Genomic DNA, 17,832 nt, shown 5'->3' on the forward strand with positions numbered 1-17,832 from the left:
CTCCTTTGAAATGTACAAGAGCTCGGGGGCTCTTGTACATTTCAAAGGACGAATGCGGAAGTGCCTATTGACTAGTTAACTAGTCAAAAGACTATCCGATAAGCAAATGCTTATCGGATAGTCGACTAGTCTTTAACATCCTTACTACAGATCCCAATGCTAGCCATGGAAAGGTAGCTCCTTCACAATATCCATTCAGACTTCTACGTCCTTACTGAATTGGTTTTATCTTGAAGTGACTGAGAATTTAATAAATCACTTGCAAAGAACTGCCCAATATTTTTTCAGCAGAGTAATTTTATTTCTGCTTGATAACAAAGCTCCCAAATATCCCAGATCAAGTAGTTGTAAATGGCAATGACAGTAAATTGTGTAAATAGCCAGGATCCTGAGGGCAGGAGGTTCCAGTACACACTGCATTGATCAAGTGTGCCCTCCCAACTTATGAAATCACTTCTTATACTTTATATTGCAGGGGTGTTTAATTTTCAGCTCACATTTTTCTCTGAAGGGAAAAGTTTATTTTATCACTGGTTTCTTACTGTAGAAAAATAAAAAATTGCTCAGTCAAAAGATGCAAGTTCTAGTTTCAGAACATTTCAATACATGGGTCAAGGAAATAAACCAAAAACTTCAAGAACTGTGTGCACAAAAAATAATCATATGCATTACTTATGGAGGATTTCATAGTCTCTGTAGAAGACACATGTTCTGAAAGACATACTCCTAAAGGAAGTACAGGATTCCAAGGGCAAAATTTTCAAATTTGGGTGCCCAAAGTCACATAACTAAATGAGTGGCTTGATGTTCAGAGGTACTGAACACTCTCAGTTCCCATCAAAGTCTTGGATTCTGAAAATATGTATCATGGGTCTGAAATTGAAGCACCTATATCAAAAGTCTGACCAAACTGAAAAAATATTATAATATACAATCATTCTCTCTCTCTCTCTAAAAAAAAAAAAAATCAGTGATTCAGTGCAAACATTTCACTAAATTACTGGTGCAAGATTTTAATTAACTCAATGAGTTAAATCCACATACCTGTGCTTTGTACATTGCTACATTGCCGTTAAGTTTTTCTGCTTTATAATATGGTGGTCCAGAAACTGCAAACCAAACATCAATCCCTTGAGTTTGATCTAGGACATTTAAGACACTGAAAATGTGGACATTTTCAAACTGAGCAGGTATAATTTCTGAAAGTAGTTTCTTCATCTGGTTGTATTTGCTTTCTCTTTCAGCAGATTGAGATATAAAATCCTCTGCAGTGATATCTGTAACAAAAAAAATTTAAAACACCATACTTATCTTTGAGATTGAGGAGAATCATATGATATTCAATTTTAGGGGGACCAAAATAGTTAAGTTTGCATATCTGATTCCATTCTTGCAGCACTGACTTTTCATATTAGGGCTCTAAATTTTTTCATACTGGTTTCTGCTCGACGGTTTGCACTACTGCAGGGTTCATTTATTCAGTCATTACATTTATTTAATTTATCTTTAAATCAGAAATATCTTTAGAAGGATTTTATTTTATTTTAATTACCAAAAATGTTCAAATTCTATTTGCAATATAAATAAGTGGTTGTGTTATTAGTGTGGAACTCTTGTATCTTACATTCTAGGATAAAACAAAAATAACACTTATTACAGTGTCCTCTGACTTCCTTTATGTATCAGTGGAAAAGGAAAACAAAAAGCAGTGTATGTGTACATTTTCCAGATATGTAATTACATATAGTAAGAGTATCCAATATAGATAATCTTATAATTAAAAGGACACTAATAAGAATTCAAACTTACACAACACTAATATAAAGATGGCAGATTTCAGAGCTGAAATACTGTAGAAACAAAAATACATGATTTTACCTTTTATTCGTATTGACCCAGCATTACGGATGGCAGAGTCTTTGATTTCCTTCACAACTACTTTTACTGTCGAGATCACATCTGGCCAGATACCATCAGTAACTTTCACTCTGGCATTGTAAGTTCCCATTGGAATACCTTCTTTAATAATTAGCAACCCTGAGTTTGCATTGAGAATAAGAAACCTGTAACAGAAATTACGAGAAAGGAAAAGGCAAAGAATAAGATCTATTCTAATCTGTATGACCAGATTTTGTGGAGAATTCCCCTAGTGTAAAGCTAACAAGCACAGCAGATCTCTCCTCCCCTCTGGTGAAGGGAGATCAAGGAGCCAGAGTGGGAATCCTTAAAAGCTGGTTCCCCACGAGCACCACCCCCCCATCCCCCATGCTTCTGCCTCTGTATTAGAGGCAGCACCATGGGGTGGTGTTGCATGAAACCATGATGGTTAACCCATGAGCCCAGGCTTATGAGCTAACCATATACACATTTATACTGTCACATCCCTAGTCTAAACACAGCTCAGACAGTGCAAAATTGAGCCTGTAGTGCAAACTATGGCCTGGAGGCCATATTGGGCCCATCAGCCATTTTAATCCAGCCCTCCAGCTCCCGCTGGGAGTGAGGGCTGGGGCTTGCCTGTCTCTGTGAGGCTCTGGAAGCAGCAGCATGTGCCCTGATCTGGCTCCTATGTGTAGGGCAGCCAGAGGATGCCATGCACTGTCCCTGCCCCAAGCATTTCCCCCACAGTTCCCATTGGCAGGGAACTGCAGCCGGTGGGAGGTGAAGGGGTGCTACCAACAGAGGTGCAGCACACAAAGCCTCTTGGTTGCGTCTCCACATAGGAGCTGGCCAGAAGGGGGACATGCCACTGCTTCCAGGTGCTGCTTGTGGAGGTAAGCAGAGTCTGGGGCCTGCAGCTGAACGCCCACAATCCCCTACCCCAGCCCTGAGCACCCTCCTACCAGCTGAACCCCTTGTTGTTCCCAGTCTCAAACATCCTCCTATGTTCCTTCCCCCCACCCCAAGCTCGATTCCAGAGCCTGCCCTCCCTCCTTCAACCCATCCCACCATAGCCCAATCCTAATTTTGGGAGCATTCATGGCCCTCCTTTAATTTCCATACCTTGAAGTGGCCCTTGGGCCAAAAAGTTTCTCCACCCCGCCATACATAGCTGTAGACAAGACCATAGCCAAAGATCTGCATATTCTATAGCAAAGTCAATCTAAATTCTGTAGTCAGATGTTTGGATTTTGCAGCAGCTTCATTGCAATTTAAATAAGCAAAATGCTTATGCTACCTCCTAGCTTCCTGCAGACTGCCACCCTCAGTTGTGGTGCCCACCTTCAAATAACTGTGACCTTCCCCTGTTTACCTGCCTATGTGGATGAAAGGCCTCCTCTGCACTGAGGACTTTGCACTATGTCACCAGATATAGCTCTACGTGTGCAAACCCCTAGTATAGATGCAGGGCTATAAAAACGGTGACTTGCAAAGGTGCAGCTCCCCTCTGCCACAAAAGCAAAGTTGCACTGTTACAAGTCACTTCTGTTCTGCATGGACAGTGGTTGCACTAATCTAGCTACACACAAGCAAAAACACCCTGTGTAGACAAGATCTCAAAAACTAAGTGGGGGCACCAAAACTCCACTACTCCAAGAGTTAGGACAATGCATCTCCACTGTGGCCTCACTGGACTGGCAAAGGATAGGACTGTACGCAGGGACTTTGGGATGGAATTCCAGCTGGTTTGTGATGTATCTGTGCATAGTACAGGGCCCTAGACAGAGTGGGAGCCTAAGCGGTCACAAGTGCCAAAGACAACCACTGCTAATGAAATGTCCCAACATCTTCTTCCAGCAGCTGTACCACCAATTCTGGCAATATTTAATTACCCCTGAAATTATTACATTTTCCCCCTTTTCCATCACCAAAATCCCATGCTGCAGCCTTTCCAAAAAAGCATGAAGGAATCGCAACTCACCTCTAAATATATATATATGCGCAATTTCTTAATTGGCTAGCACGCCTTCTAGTTCCGTGGAGTGACTAAAGGCACTACTTGTCAGGGGATGAGCTTTTCATCTCAGAAAATGCTGGCCTAGGAGCAAACTGGAGCTGCTAACATGACTGTATGTAATGTGACTTCTGAGATAGGAAAGGGGTTTTCTTATGGTGTGCACACAAATTAGAGGTCACATAAATATACTTTGGCAGGTGATTCTCAGAGAAAGTTTAAATATTTTCTATTTACATTTTTTTAAAGATTTTCAATTGTTTTGTCAGGTCATCATTTTCTTTTTCAAATACCTTGATACTTTCCCTTCAAATTGATAGGTCTTGTGATCCCAGTCATCGTTATCTGGTGCATGAACCTGGCCCAGTACAGTTGTGGGCAAGACACCTATAATAAATATATGAATGACATAACTAAAAAGAACCTGACACTTATACACACATATATTAACAAACATGCAATTATAATATTTTCTTAACTCAAATCTCTATATAAATATTTGGGATGGATTAAAGGCAGATCTGTAATATTTATGAATACTCTATGTTAGTCTGGTTATTGCGGTGTTTTCTGTATGAGGATGTTGGTTGAACTCAGCAGGAGGCTGGAAAAACAGGCAGGAAAGAAAGGAATATCTCAAGAAAATCCAGCAATTTGCTTTGATGACTCTGCCTGTCTCCAGACAGCCTGGACCAGAACAGGGAAAGGCCTGTGAACACAGAAGTTTAAAAGATTTCATGCTGGATTAAAAAGGACACTCAAGAATGGGGCATTGATTGAGACACAGAACCTTGGTGAAGAAGTTAGCCCTGTGTAGATTGTCATGTGGGGGCGGTAAGACAAAGAGCCATGTAGACTGTTTTTAAAATCTTGTTTCTCTTAAAGCGTTATTAGCGGTAATACTTGTGCTTGAGGAAAGCTCTTCTGTTGCTAAATACCCCTCTTGCAGGCTCTCAAAGGAAAAGCCACAGGAATCTGAACTTAATTGGACTTGGGAGAGAAGAATGGTGGATACACATGTTATTGTACCCCACTCTAAGAGTGGGAGCACTGTAAATTGCACCCTGAAATAGGAAAAGACTTAAAGCCAGAGGTTCAGCAGCTAGCCCTGCAACTGTGACAGTAATTATTTGATAAATATATTTGCAATAACCAACATATAGGACATAATATTATTTACTAATGTTAAACCCCTGTGGTACCTGACTGTAACAGGAAACATGAAATGCAAAGCCTTCCTCATTTATCATGTGTCAGAACCTCAGTATAAGTACCGTATATTCCGGCGTACAAGACGACCTCTGATGTTAAAAAACATCCCCCAAAAATCGGGGGTCGTCTTGTACGCCGGATGCCCCGCCGCCGGAGCCCCTCCGTGGCTTTGAAAGCCTCGGGGGAAGCCGGCGGCCGGGCATCCCAGGCGCGCATGGGCTGCCCCCCCGCCGGAGCCCCTCCGCGGCTTTGAAAGCCGCGGAGGGGCTCCGGCGGGGGGGCAGCCCATGCGCGCCTGGGATGCCCCGCCGCCGGCTTCCCCCGAGGCTTTCAAAGCCGCGGAGGGGCTCCGGCGGGGGGGCAGCCCATGCGCGCCTGGGATGCCCCCCCGCCGGCTTCCCCCGAGGCTTTCAAAGCCGCGGAGGGGCTCCGGCGGTGGGGTGGGGGCAGCCCAGGCGCTCCTGGCGGCTTTGCTCCCGGTGCCTCTGGTCTGCTGGGGACCATCTCCAGCAGACCAGGGACACCGGGAGCAAAGGAGGCGGAGGGGCGCTGGGGTATAAGATGAAACCCTATCTTTTAATTAAAAAGATAGGGGGTCGTCTTATACACCCAGTCGCCCTATACGCCGGAAAATACGGTACTTTTTTTAAAAATTTAAACGGAGTTGCAACAACAACAAAAATTAAATTCAGAGGTGATGATAAAAACAGACCAGTTCATCTTGTGAAGTACAGTGAAATGGAGTCTAACTAAGTCTGAGGAATCCAATATTCCATCACTGAAGTCCAAGAACAGACCCTTGGGGATTGCCAACAACATCCAAGGCCTTGTGTGTAATTAGCAGCCACATAAAATTTCACTCTGTACATCAAACTAAACTTTATAACAAGCACACGTCAAGTATAATAGTCATTCAATATAGTGGAGCTGTCTATATATATATATATATATATATATATATATATATAAAAACCCATCTCCTAACATGTTCTCATGTCAGCTCTATACCTCTACCTAGAGAGTGAGGTTAAATTCCTCCTGATCAGGGACACCAGTTAGAGGGGATGCCACATGACCAGAGGGCACAAGATTGGATCTGAGGATAGGGAGTAGTAGTTTGACACCACACAGATGCAAGCGCCACAGGCACAACATAACCATTCACTCTTTACTATGTTTTGGGGCTTATATAAAGGACAGTGGACGTTTCAGGAGATTAGGGAGTTGAGGGCCAGGGAAGATGTCCTGCCTCATAATGGTTACAATGAGTTAGGGGAAGGCACAGAAAGCAGCAGCTATGGAAGATCTTCCCCCCTTTCTATTTCTGGGCTGTTTAAGTCCTGCATTAGCTTTTCAGAGAGTGCAGGTGATTCATACTCAAGTTCATTTTTAAAACATTAACCAGAAAATATGCCTGATTTGTTTAACCTCTAATTTCTAGTTTAACTACTCTTAGGGTAGTCAGACTTGAATCCAAATCACAGCCTTCAACAACATTATTAAATGAACAACATAAATATAAAAATAAGCCAAGCTATTTTGTTATTAAAGGGAAACAAAATAGCATCTGAAAACCATTCACTCACATTTTATAGATGTGCACAAAATATAGAAGCCAATTACCCTACTTTGGTCCCAAATTCAATCTCCTCTACACACCAGCTGCCTCCATCGCCAGGGACCAGACCTTACACACCAAGTTTCAGCTCTAATCAACCTTTTGTCAGTGTTTCATTCTCTCTGAAATATCAATTTATCATGGAAAGTAGTGCTTATGGAATGGGACAGATACCTCTGAATCTCACCCCTGTTGCTCATGGCCTGAGTATAGCCCAGTGAAATAAGCTCCAAATCAATTACCATTATAGCAGTAGATGAGACATTCCATATACCCAGCAGAATGAGGATGATCATTTTGGTCCCCAATATTGACAGTCAATGTGTTGGTTGAGCTCATCGGAGGAGTCCCACTGTCAGTTATCAGAACAGGCAGGTGAAACACCTTGTGCACCTCTCTGTCAAAGGTATGCAGTGCAGTGAGGAGTGCACTTCCGTTGCAGAAATCCTGCAAGTTAAAGTAAGCTACGCTGTCAAAGCTGCTGAGTAAGTGAAAGGAGAAAGGCGCTCCATTAGCTGCAGTGTCCCTGTCTCTAGCATATAACAAAGTAGAGGTCGCGTTCATTTGGACTATTTGCGGCGAAGCAGCGTTCTCCCAGATGACTGGGTTATATTGAGCCTCAAACTCAGGCCCATTATCATTTACGTCCTGCAAAGTCACAAGAACAGTGGCACTGCCAGTGAGTTGAGGTTGTCCCATATCAGTAGCAATGACCACAAGGTGATGCTGCGTCACAGCCTCATGGTCCAGCAACCCTACAACTTCTACCCAACCATCATTTCCCACAGAGAACTGTCCACCTGGATCAGACTTATTTATCAGATGATAAGAAAACTTTCCATTCAGCCCAGAATCTAGATCAACAGCTGAGACTTGGACAACTTTAGTACCGAGAGGCACGTCCTCAGCCAGAGCTGGCACTTCATAGAATGGGGGATAAAACACAGGGGCATGGTCATTGGAATCCTCCACATAGACAACACAGTGAGCAATGCTAAAGAAATCAGTGTCTTCAGCTTTTACTGTCAGGTTAAACACTCTCTCGTGAGGCTTCTCGAAGTCTAGTTGTTTCTGCAACCGAATAGCTCCACGTTTGTTGATTTTATCTGTCTCTATGGAGAATTTACGATCATCATCTCCATCAACAATGCTGAAAGTCACCACCGCGTTTTCTCCTTCGTCTCTGTCCGTAGCAGATACCATTGTGATCTCAGTGTTGATTCCTGCATTTTCAGAGACAAAAGCCACATACATCTTCCGTGTAAAGACTGGAGCATGGTCATTTATATCTGACACCAAAATGGTAGCGGTGCCTGTCCCAGTGAGTCCGCCTCCATCCTTTCCTTCAATCACCACCAGATACTTATCTTCCTTCTCCCGGTCCAAGGATCTAAGCACAGTAGAGATGGTGCCAGTAACTGGGTCAATTGAAAACAAATTGAGATTGATTTCATTTTGGACATTTTGAATAATTCTATAGGTTATTACTGCATTTGTCCCCGCATTGGGGTCATCAAGGTCTACTGCATTCATTTCCATTACAGTGGTGTCTGCTGGGGACTCTTCAGGAACATGCCCCATGAAGCAGCCCTCTGACATGCAAAGGAAAAGAGGTGGGTTGTCATTCACATCTTTGACCTCTATGATTACATCTGCAAAACCAGTCAATCCCTCTCCATTTTCATCTGTAGCAAGGACGAGAAAGCGCCATATGGATTGCTTTTCACGGTCTAGCTTTTTGTTTGCATAGATCTCTCCTGTGTACTCATTGATGCAGAACTCACTATTGGCCCCGTGTCCATGTAAAGAGTAGCGAAGGGCACTTCGGTCAGTTTCTTGATCAGGGTCAGTTGCAGAAACCTAGAACAAACCACAGGAGAGGTGAGACACACACAGAACTGGAAATTCATTCTACTTCTACTGCAACCAAGCTGCAGTCTTATGGAGTCCTATTAGGCTACGTCTAGACTGCATCCCCCTGTCGACAGAGGGATGCAAATCAAGCACGTCGAAATTGCTAATGAAGCAGGGATTTAAATATCCCACATTTCATTAGCATAAACATGGCTGCCGCTTTTTTCCGAAATGGAGCTTTTTTGAAAAAAACGGCAGTCTAAATGCGGATCTGTCGAAAATAAACCCTTTTTCAACAGATCCTGTATTCCTCAAAAAATGAGGTTTACAGGATCTGTCGAAAAAGGGTTTATTTTCGACAGATCTGCGTCTAGACTGCCTTTTTTCGAAAACGCTCCGTTTAAAAAAAAGCGGCGGCTATGTTTATGTTAATGAAACACGGGACATTTAAATCCCTGCTTCATTAGCAATTTTGACGTGCGTAATCTACATCTCTCTGTTGATAGAGAGGTGTAGTCTAGACACTGCCTTAAAGAAGAGCAAACATCAATTGGCCTGAGCCATTTAGGTCTTTCTGTGAAGGTTATAGATGGTCTGGAGACATAAGCTGATTGTGTCTAAGGAGACTAATGCATTCGGTGTAATAGTGCATTTGAGATGCAGGAAAAAAATGTGTGGGAAAGCAAGGTAGAAATAGTGGTAATAGATCAGTTGAACAAGTATTTGCAGTGAGATCCAGTGACAGCTGAGCTAGGGAAGTAAATAGATAATGGTCTATAGGAGCAGACAGGAGGGTTTAGAAACTGGACAGAGTTTGGGTCTTATGTTCCTTACACTCTTCAGATGAGGAAATCATCATCTATACCCATGGCATTTCTAAACTGTCTCCATATATATACATTTCAAAGAACTTTACTAATATTGATGAATTAAGCCTCAACTCCCCAATTAAGTAGGTTTGCACCCCCATTTCACAGATGTGAAAATGAGGGTATGTTTACGCTGCAGCGTTTTTCCAGAATAATGGCCGTTATTCCAGAAAAACAATACTTGCGTCCACACTGCAATTGTGTTTTTTCAACAAAAAAACTGAAATAATGGAGAGGGTTTTCTGAGGGCGGTAAACCTCTTTCTATGAGGAAGAAGGCTTTTTCCAAAAAAGCTTATTCGGAAAAAGGCATGTGTGGACACTCTCTTTCGAAATAAGCTTTTCTGGAAGATCTCTTACAGAAAAGCTTATTCCGAAAGAAGCTTGCAATCTAGACATAGCCTGAATGCAGCAACAGAATAAGTGATTTACTTAAGGTCACAATGGAAGTCTGTCACAGTTGATAAGAGCTCTGATTTTCAGTCCCATGTCTCAATCACAAGTCTGTCTTCCCTTTCCACTTTTCTTACCATAGGTCGGTAGGTTTGTTTATGTTTATACTGCCCAGTAACTAAGTTTATCACTCAATTCCAACCAGGACATATTCTTGTTTAATATAGTCTATAGAAAGAGTGTGGATTGCTGGAAAACATGGAAAACAGGACAGCAGACTCCTACAGACTCCATGTGTCAGAGTTTGCCCTCATCTGATGAGCTCTGGCTCTCAGTAACTCATGTATGTTCAAGCTGAATAAAAATGTAAGTTGCCTCTCTGCTACATGCAAATGGTTTACCTTTAGAACCACAACAGGCAGATCTGTAAGTTCCTCCAAGACACTGTCATGGTACTCATGGTTAGTGAATACTGGAGCTTCATCATTCTTATTGATTATATTGATGGTGATGAGTGTGTGATTCTCCCACTTTCCATCAGAGGCTACAAGCCGGAGCTCATAATGCTGCTCTTGTTCATAGTCCAGACACTGAGTAATGAAGATGGTTCCCACTTCGGGTTCAACATCAAAAGCTCCTTTCGCATTCCCTGATATAATCTGATACCTTAGTTTGGCATTTGCACCTGTATGACACAGAAAAAATTTCCTTGCTGCTAGTATAGAATTCCATGCATGCCATATGATACTTCTCAAAGCATGCAGTAAAGTTGCTGCATTTATTCACGGGATGCACAATTTGCCTTGGACACTATAGGTCAATCTTTTCAAGAGACAAGCTCTTGTACTGGCCTTAACAAGAAAGTAACTATACTCAGAAATATGTATGTGTAAGAATGTATATTAGACAAAGATATTGAAACAAATAACTGTAGAGTTCTGTGTTTGTAAGTCTGCTGTTGTTGAACAAAACCGGCCCCGGAACCGATCTTTGGGGCACTCCACTTGAAATCAACTGCCAACCAGACATTGAGTCATTGATCATTATGGCATAGATCTCTCCTGATGCAGAACTCACTATTGGCTCCATATCCACGTAAATAGTGAAGGGTCTTGCTTTTTGTTTTATGCAAGTATAGTTTGCAAGAAGTTAGGCAATTCTTTTGTGCCATTTTGCTTTTTAATTTTAGATCTATGCATCCAATGTGCATTCATTTGCTGATGCTAAAAAGAATGTATTAAACAGTAGAAGCTAATTTTGTTTAATAGTTTTTTCCCTAATGTTAAAGCCAAACATCTGTTGTTACTACACACTCACTTTCATTTTTATCAACAGGTGTGGCCAAAATCTCAAAACAGCAAGGTTTCAGAAGAACATTTGTTTTCAAAATACATTCCATCTATACGATCCTAGTTATTTTCTTTTGCGTTGCTGAAAAAAGTTTGGAAATATGGAAAAGTGATAAGCTATTGTTCTTTGACAAGGAAAGAATGGAAGAAATGTGACACAATGCTAGATATGTTGAAGCTGTTTTGAATGTTCAAATCAAGTTCACTCCACTTAGCACAGGGACAAACAGTCATTTTCCATGCAGAATATACAAGTTCTTAGTAGAGAGGAGGAAACATTTTCAGCCTTTTAATTTATTATCAAATGTCATATCCATATATTACTGAAGCAACATAAGCAGTAGTTGATACAAGTCAGAAAACAAATGCTGTACTTCATATGTTTGAACCTGAAAAGTGTTAGGCCTAAGATGTAGCCCAGCTATTAAACTGTAGTTTGGCAAATTCTCAACTCTAGCAGCATGTTCCAAGTTCTATCCTTTCACGTCTACCAACCAGACTAAGAAGAGCATTTGGCACATTGCCACTGAATAAAAGAATTGTGAGGATTTAAACTTACGTTATTCTAAAATAAAAGGTTCACAAGTATATGGAAACATGAGCAGACTGCTACGAGTTTTTGACACATTTAAGCCAGAGATTCTTCTCCTCTCCAAATTACTGAAATCCACTTAAAGTTTCTTCTGAATACAATAATCACCCTATTAAAACACAAATCATACTCTCACAAGAGAAGTCATTATAGTAAACTTTAGTGAAAATCACTGAAAAAGACAAATATTGGAGAAGTACGCTTACACACCTTCATCTTCATCGTCTGCAGTTGCTGTCACAACAGCACATCTAACTTCCATGTCCTCCTCTACGCTGACATCATACACTGGGCGAGGAAAAGCTGGAGCATTGTCATTGACATCACTGACAAAAATCTTTACGTATGCTGTATCTGAAAAGAAGACACAAAATGAACATTTCGAGAATGTAGATCAGAGATAAAGTTACTTGTAGGCTAGCCTAATCTATCCTTGAAGAAGACCTCTGCAATTATGAACGGACAACAGACTCCAGGACAATCCTGGAGGTTTGGCAATGGGAATGCCTTCACTCTCTGTGTGTGTGTGCGTGTCCCCCCACATAAATTGGTCCAAAATATTATCTTACCCAGCTTGTCTTTGTAACCTATTTTAGACATTCCTTGAACCACCAATCTCCCTAGAATATGAGTTTTTGATGTTCCACATCTGGTATATAACCCATAAGCTTACCTGTGTTGGGCTGTCCATAAACACCAGGCCGGGTAGACTCTGAAGAGTCCTGAGACTGAACTTCAATCAAGTAAGATCCTCTCTTCTCTCTATCAAAAGATGCTTTGGTGGAAATAATTCCTGTTTCGGGCTCAATGGTGAAGAACCTGTAATCTTCACTAGGGTCTTTCAATATCGAATATCGAACCTGAAGTTCAGAAATGTTATATGAGCTTCCATGCACACCATTTCATTTGAGTGCTGTGTCCCCATCCTCCCCCAGCAGTGTTCCCTGTGAACTGTGTGCTTGGGCAGCCACCCAGGAGAGATTTAGGTGCCGCCCAGATGATTAGCAGAGCAACCACAACCGGCAGCATGTGTTTCTCCTGGTAGTGCACATCTGCACATGCCTTAGTTCACATAAAATTTATTCTGCACATAGATGGAAAAAATTAGAGGGAACATTGTCCCACTGCTCCTTTGAAAGGTCTGCAAAAGAATATGTGATGAGGCTCCTATTTGAACAGACCATTCTTGAGGCCTTTGTTCAATTTGCAAACAAAATTAGAACACTTTATTTAAAATAACCCCCTATGTTCCTGGTAATACACAATTAGGATTGATCAAAAACATTTTTCATCTAAGTTGTTCAGATAGAAAACAGACTTTTTGGCCTCAGAGCCACCTCTGGTTATGGAAATTGTATGGAGGGCCACGAATGTGGATGTTACCAAGATGGGGCAAGGGGGACTCCTGGGATGTGGCATGATGGAGAGGGGAGCTCTACAGAGGTGGTACCAGGGAAGCAGCCGAAGAGTGAAGATAAGGCTGGATGAGGCTTACCTGGAAAGCCTCTGAAGATCTCCCCCACTCACTAACTGCACCACCCAGAGTACCAGGGCTGGTGGAGTGGCAACCATGCCACCCAGGTGCTGGAGAAACTGAAGCTCTGGGGGAATAGGGACAGAATGGAAGGGCTCAGGGGCTAATCTCCCCAAGCAGGCCCAACACCAGCCACCCCTGCTAGCCACACTGCCTGGGAGTTAGGTGACTCCTCTTTCCTGTCTTGACCTCACTCCCTGGCAGAAGCTCAAGGGCTGGACTGAAGGGTCCAATGGGCTGAATGTGGCCCAGGGACTGTAGTCTGCCCCTCTCTGTCCTAGAGCCTTCTTTCATCTGAAATGGAGCAGACTGTACACATCCTTCCTACCCACCTATCTGTGGTACTTGTATGGTCCCTATCACTGTAAGATCTGACTGCCTCAGTCTTGAATGTATTTCTCCTCACATGACTCCTGTGAGATAGGGCAGTGCTATTATCACTGCTATCAGATGGGGAACTGAGACACAGAGAGACTGTGACTTGCCCAAGGTCACACAGAAAGCCAGTGGTGTAGCAGAGACTGAACCCAGATCCCTTAAGGTGAATACCCTAACTTTTGGATCATCCATCCTTTTAAATACAAATCAGAAACAGCTCTTAATTAAAGTTTAGTCACAAACCTCAAACAAGAAGGGAGAGGCACTTATGGCTCATTATTATCCTGTCTTCTACTTGTCTTTTCTCTCTTTTTAATTGCTTCGATACAATTTAACAGATTAATACTACAGTGATGGGCACCCCCATATTTATGGAAATGTGATTTTAATATGAATAACTCAAATATGTTTTATGCAAAATAGAGGCATGTGACTGATGATTGGAGAGCATGTAATCCCCTGAATGTGTATATTCTATTTGTGTGCATGTATTATTCCTGAATTTGACGTTAGAAATATGTAGTATAAACCTGTAGTATAAACCTTATACTAAATTAATATATACTGATAGCAGGAACTTAATGGCCAAGAATGCAAGACAATGATCTATGAATGGTCATGTTTTTCATCTGGGCCCAGAACATGGTTGGTCCTACAAAGACAGGTGACCATGCCACTTAGTGCTGGAATCCATCTTGAATTTTATTTTATTTTTTCAAAGGTGATGGAAAGAATGGAATAAAGGCTTCCCACCTTGGGAAATTCTATATAAGGAACGGGAAGCAAACAATTATTGTCATCAGCTGGCTTCATAAACTGCTCTCCACCATGAGATACAGGACACAGGATGAAGAGAAGCTGCTAGACCAACGTCAGAAAAAAGATCAACTCTGGCTTGAGAAGAACTTTACCTGAAATAGGACCTAGGGTGAGAAATTATGATTCACAACAATCTCTCTTAATATATGAGGTTTAGCCTGCATTTTATTTTGCTTAGTAACTTACTTTGATCTGTCTGTTATCACTTGCAACCACCTAAATCCTACTTTTTATACTTAATAAAGTCACTTTTGTTTATTAATAAATGTAGTGTAAATAACTGTTATTCAGGGAAGGGGACAACAACTGTACATCTCTCTCTTTCATTGATAAAGGGAGTGAACTTTATGAGCCTGAGCTGTGTAAAACGTTTGTACAAAGTAAGAACAATTTATTTGGGGTTTAAGTCCCTTTTGAGGGCTGTGCAATGTACCAGGGTCTTGTGTCAAGTCCCTGTGATTGAGCCTTGCCAGAAGAGCTGTTCTCGGTGTCTGTTACTTTCCTGTGGGCTATAACCCCAACTCTGTGCCTTGCTGGGGGAGATCAGAGCTTCTTGCTAGGCAGGACAGGGTGGTGAGGTGCCCCAAAGAGCAGGTAGGTGGGCTCAGTGATATCATCAGCCCATCAAGTGACAGTCTCAAGGGGCTCTCGATGACCCAACCCACCACAACTACTGGGAGGAAAACAGTATATATTAATTTAAACCTCTCCATATGGCCCAGAATCCAAGTCAGTTGCTAAAACCTGGGCAACAGATATGCCAATAGCTGCTTCTTCAGGTACAGACACCTTGTAGGTAGAAGATGTGAAGAAGGGAACGTTATCATTGACATCTGCAGAGAGAGAAGTTAAAATCATAATGAGAAGATTTTGAAACCACCCTTTAAAAAATCAGTAGACAGGTCTGAAAAAATATCACAGAGTTCCTGCTAATGTTCAAACCTGTTTTCTACCTTCCCATTCTCAAGGCAGAAGCTCTTGTAATTCTAGTTGATCATGAGGTTTCTAGAAGAATTGATGCAATGATTTCAGGTATAATGCGAAACACCAATAAAACTAAAAACCTATTAACTCACGGATACCAGGAGCTGGATATTCTTTGGCCCTGGCAAAGATTTAGACACCTATTTAATAAACTTCAGGATTACCTATTGAAACCAAAGGGATTGTTCACGGGATTTAAATGCAAGATGTGGCTACCACCAAAATAATCTGGTTTTTACTTCACTCCTTTTGTTACTTTGAGGAGTCTGTGCACAGACCTGCCCTCGTCTATGTAGGATCAGAGCTTTGGGGATCACTCCAGTGCAGCAATGCACAACCTAGGCTTGTGAGTGGCCCTCCTTCATCTTAGTGGGTCACAAGATTAGTGTAACCAAGCTGGTCTCCTGAGATAGCAAAACTACCCTAACTGCACTTGCGTTCCTAGAATTTGCTGGGTGTGCTGACTGAACTAGAGCAGCACATCAGTTGGATGCAGAGGTATGCATGGCTCTCACAGTCAGTTGTGTGCAATCAGCATGCAACTCACTTCACATGACCCTACTTTACACATGTGTCACTTTAGTAAAACCAGTACGAAAAATACCTACATGGACAGAAACCAGTGGAATCTGGCAACTGTGTGCATAGGCAGGGGTAAACAAAATTCCTCTTGGGCAACACATAGAACCCTGATGGGCCGCATGTGGCTTACATGTTGCTCACCACTGCTTTGGTGTCAGTAACTGCGTTTATTAAGTGTCGTTAAGTTAAAGAGGTACTGATAACTTGAAATCCAGCCATTTTCAAAATATGCATTAAAAGTAGTTTCAGATGCTGCATCTGCACTGGAATCCCCTTCTAATTTATTCAGTATCACAACCATATTTTTCTATTTAAAAAAATGTTCCACTGTTGCTGGAACAGAAGAGCCAAACAGAAGAGCTAACTGAAGTCAATACATGAAACTGAAGCTACACCAAGTGCTGTAAAATGCAAAAAGCAAACAAAAACAGGCAAAATATTTTGCTAAAATGCATTCTATTCTAGACCAGTGGTTCTCAAACTTTTTGGCCTATGGACTACCTGGCTCAAAACAAACCTTTCTGTGGACCACCAGTTGCTAATGGAAACTCACCGTTAATTACATAATTAGACCCGAGCCTATTTGCTAGTGCTGCAGCTAGGGAGAATGGTTTAATTTAAATTATTAAACAGATTAAGTGTTTTAACTTTCTCATGTTTATCAAACTCCATTTTAAATAAAGTAAAATATTAATTTATGTCCAACACAAAAGGTTTCACAGTTTTCTTTATTTATGGCAGGGCTGGGGAACCTTTTTGGGGTTGGGGGGTCACTGATCCACAGAAAAATCAGTTGGGAGACCACACAAGTGAGAAGCAAAAAAATTCTTCCAAAACCCTCAACCCTTACTGATGTGGCCCCCAACTGACACACCTCACTCCTCTGGCATTCCAGCCTCATGGGGCAAGGGGAAAGGATAGGGATGACTGAAGTTCAGGGTTTCCTATACGTCAGATTTACTTTTCTGGGGTTCCAGAGTTGGGGATTTTGTAGACCCCTTTAGGCTCAGGGGTGGGGACAAAAATGAAAGGTTAAGTGTATGGAACAGGGCTGCCAGCGAGTGGGATAGGGACGGGGTGCAGGACGCGAGGTCTGGGTGGGAGGTAGGGTACAGAAGCAGGCTGGGAATAGGGTATCTGGCCAGGGGGGAGGGAGCAAGAGCAAGGGAGGGTGCAGTGTGTGGCCATGAGGGAGGGAGCAAGAGCAAATGGTAGATGCTGGGGGGGACATACAGGAGCAAAGGAGAGTGCAGGAAGTTCACTTTTCATGCTGCCTGTTCTGCAAACAGACACCAACCAGTGGCCAAAACCTGACAATGGGAGCTACTGGGGACAGGGGCAGTATGAGAGGCCTGGCTCCCCTCCCTCCAGACTCTCAGCATTCAAAAACACACGCAGCTTTCCTGAATGCCGAGCGGGGGCGGGGCAGGCAGGGACCTGGCTGAGGCTTTTGCCGGCATAAGTTAACTGTTACCTGGTAAGCATCACCCGGTAAAGGTGATGATTACCGGTTAACTGGTTACCCATTCTCATCCCTAATTAATATGATTTCAGTTTTAGTAAATATACTCACCCATTGTTGAGTTGAGAAATTGGGAAATATAATCTCACTATGTATATAATGTGTATGTATTTTTTTGCATATGCCTTCACAAAAAGTGTTTCACATTTTACAAGCTGAGGCTAGTTTAATTTGCATTCCCTCTACCACCTCAAATGGAGTCTCTTGCATACAATTTTAAGTTATTGAAAAG

At 42.1% G+C, this 17,832-nt stretch overlaps 1 protein-coding gene across 1 annotated transcript in view; it reads right to left on the minus strand.

Moving 5' to 3' along the window:
• The window catches only part of LOC102445849 (neural-cadherin-like), a 92,138-nt gene that overhangs the window by 24,445 nt on the left and 49,861 nt on the right, over positions 1-17,832 (minus strand). The window contains exons 14-21 of the mRNA XM_075920359.1: positions 15,218-15,345; positions 12,455-12,641; positions 11,992-12,135; positions 10,242-10,525; positions 6,968-8,585; positions 4,189-4,282; positions 1,879-2,063; positions 1,045-1,277 (exon numbers count right to left, since the gene is read on the minus strand). Of these exons, the coding sequence (XP_075776474.1) occupies positions 1,045-1,277; positions 1,879-2,063; positions 4,189-4,282; positions 6,968-8,585; positions 10,242-10,525; positions 11,992-12,135; positions 12,455-12,641; positions 15,218-15,345 (2,873 nt within the window). The remainder of the gene's footprint in view (positions 1-1,044; positions 1,278-1,878; positions 2,064-4,188; positions 4,283-6,967; positions 8,586-10,241; positions 10,526-11,991; positions 12,136-12,454; positions 12,642-15,217; positions 15,346-17,832) is intronic.

This window comes from Pelodiscus sinensis, chromosome 2 (genome assembly GCF_049634645.1).
Source record: "Pelodiscus sinensis isolate JC-2024 chromosome 2, ASM4963464v1, whole genome shotgun sequence".
NCBI classification, from domain to species: Eukaryota; Metazoa; Chordata; order Testudines; family Trionychidae; genus Pelodiscus; species Pelodiscus sinensis.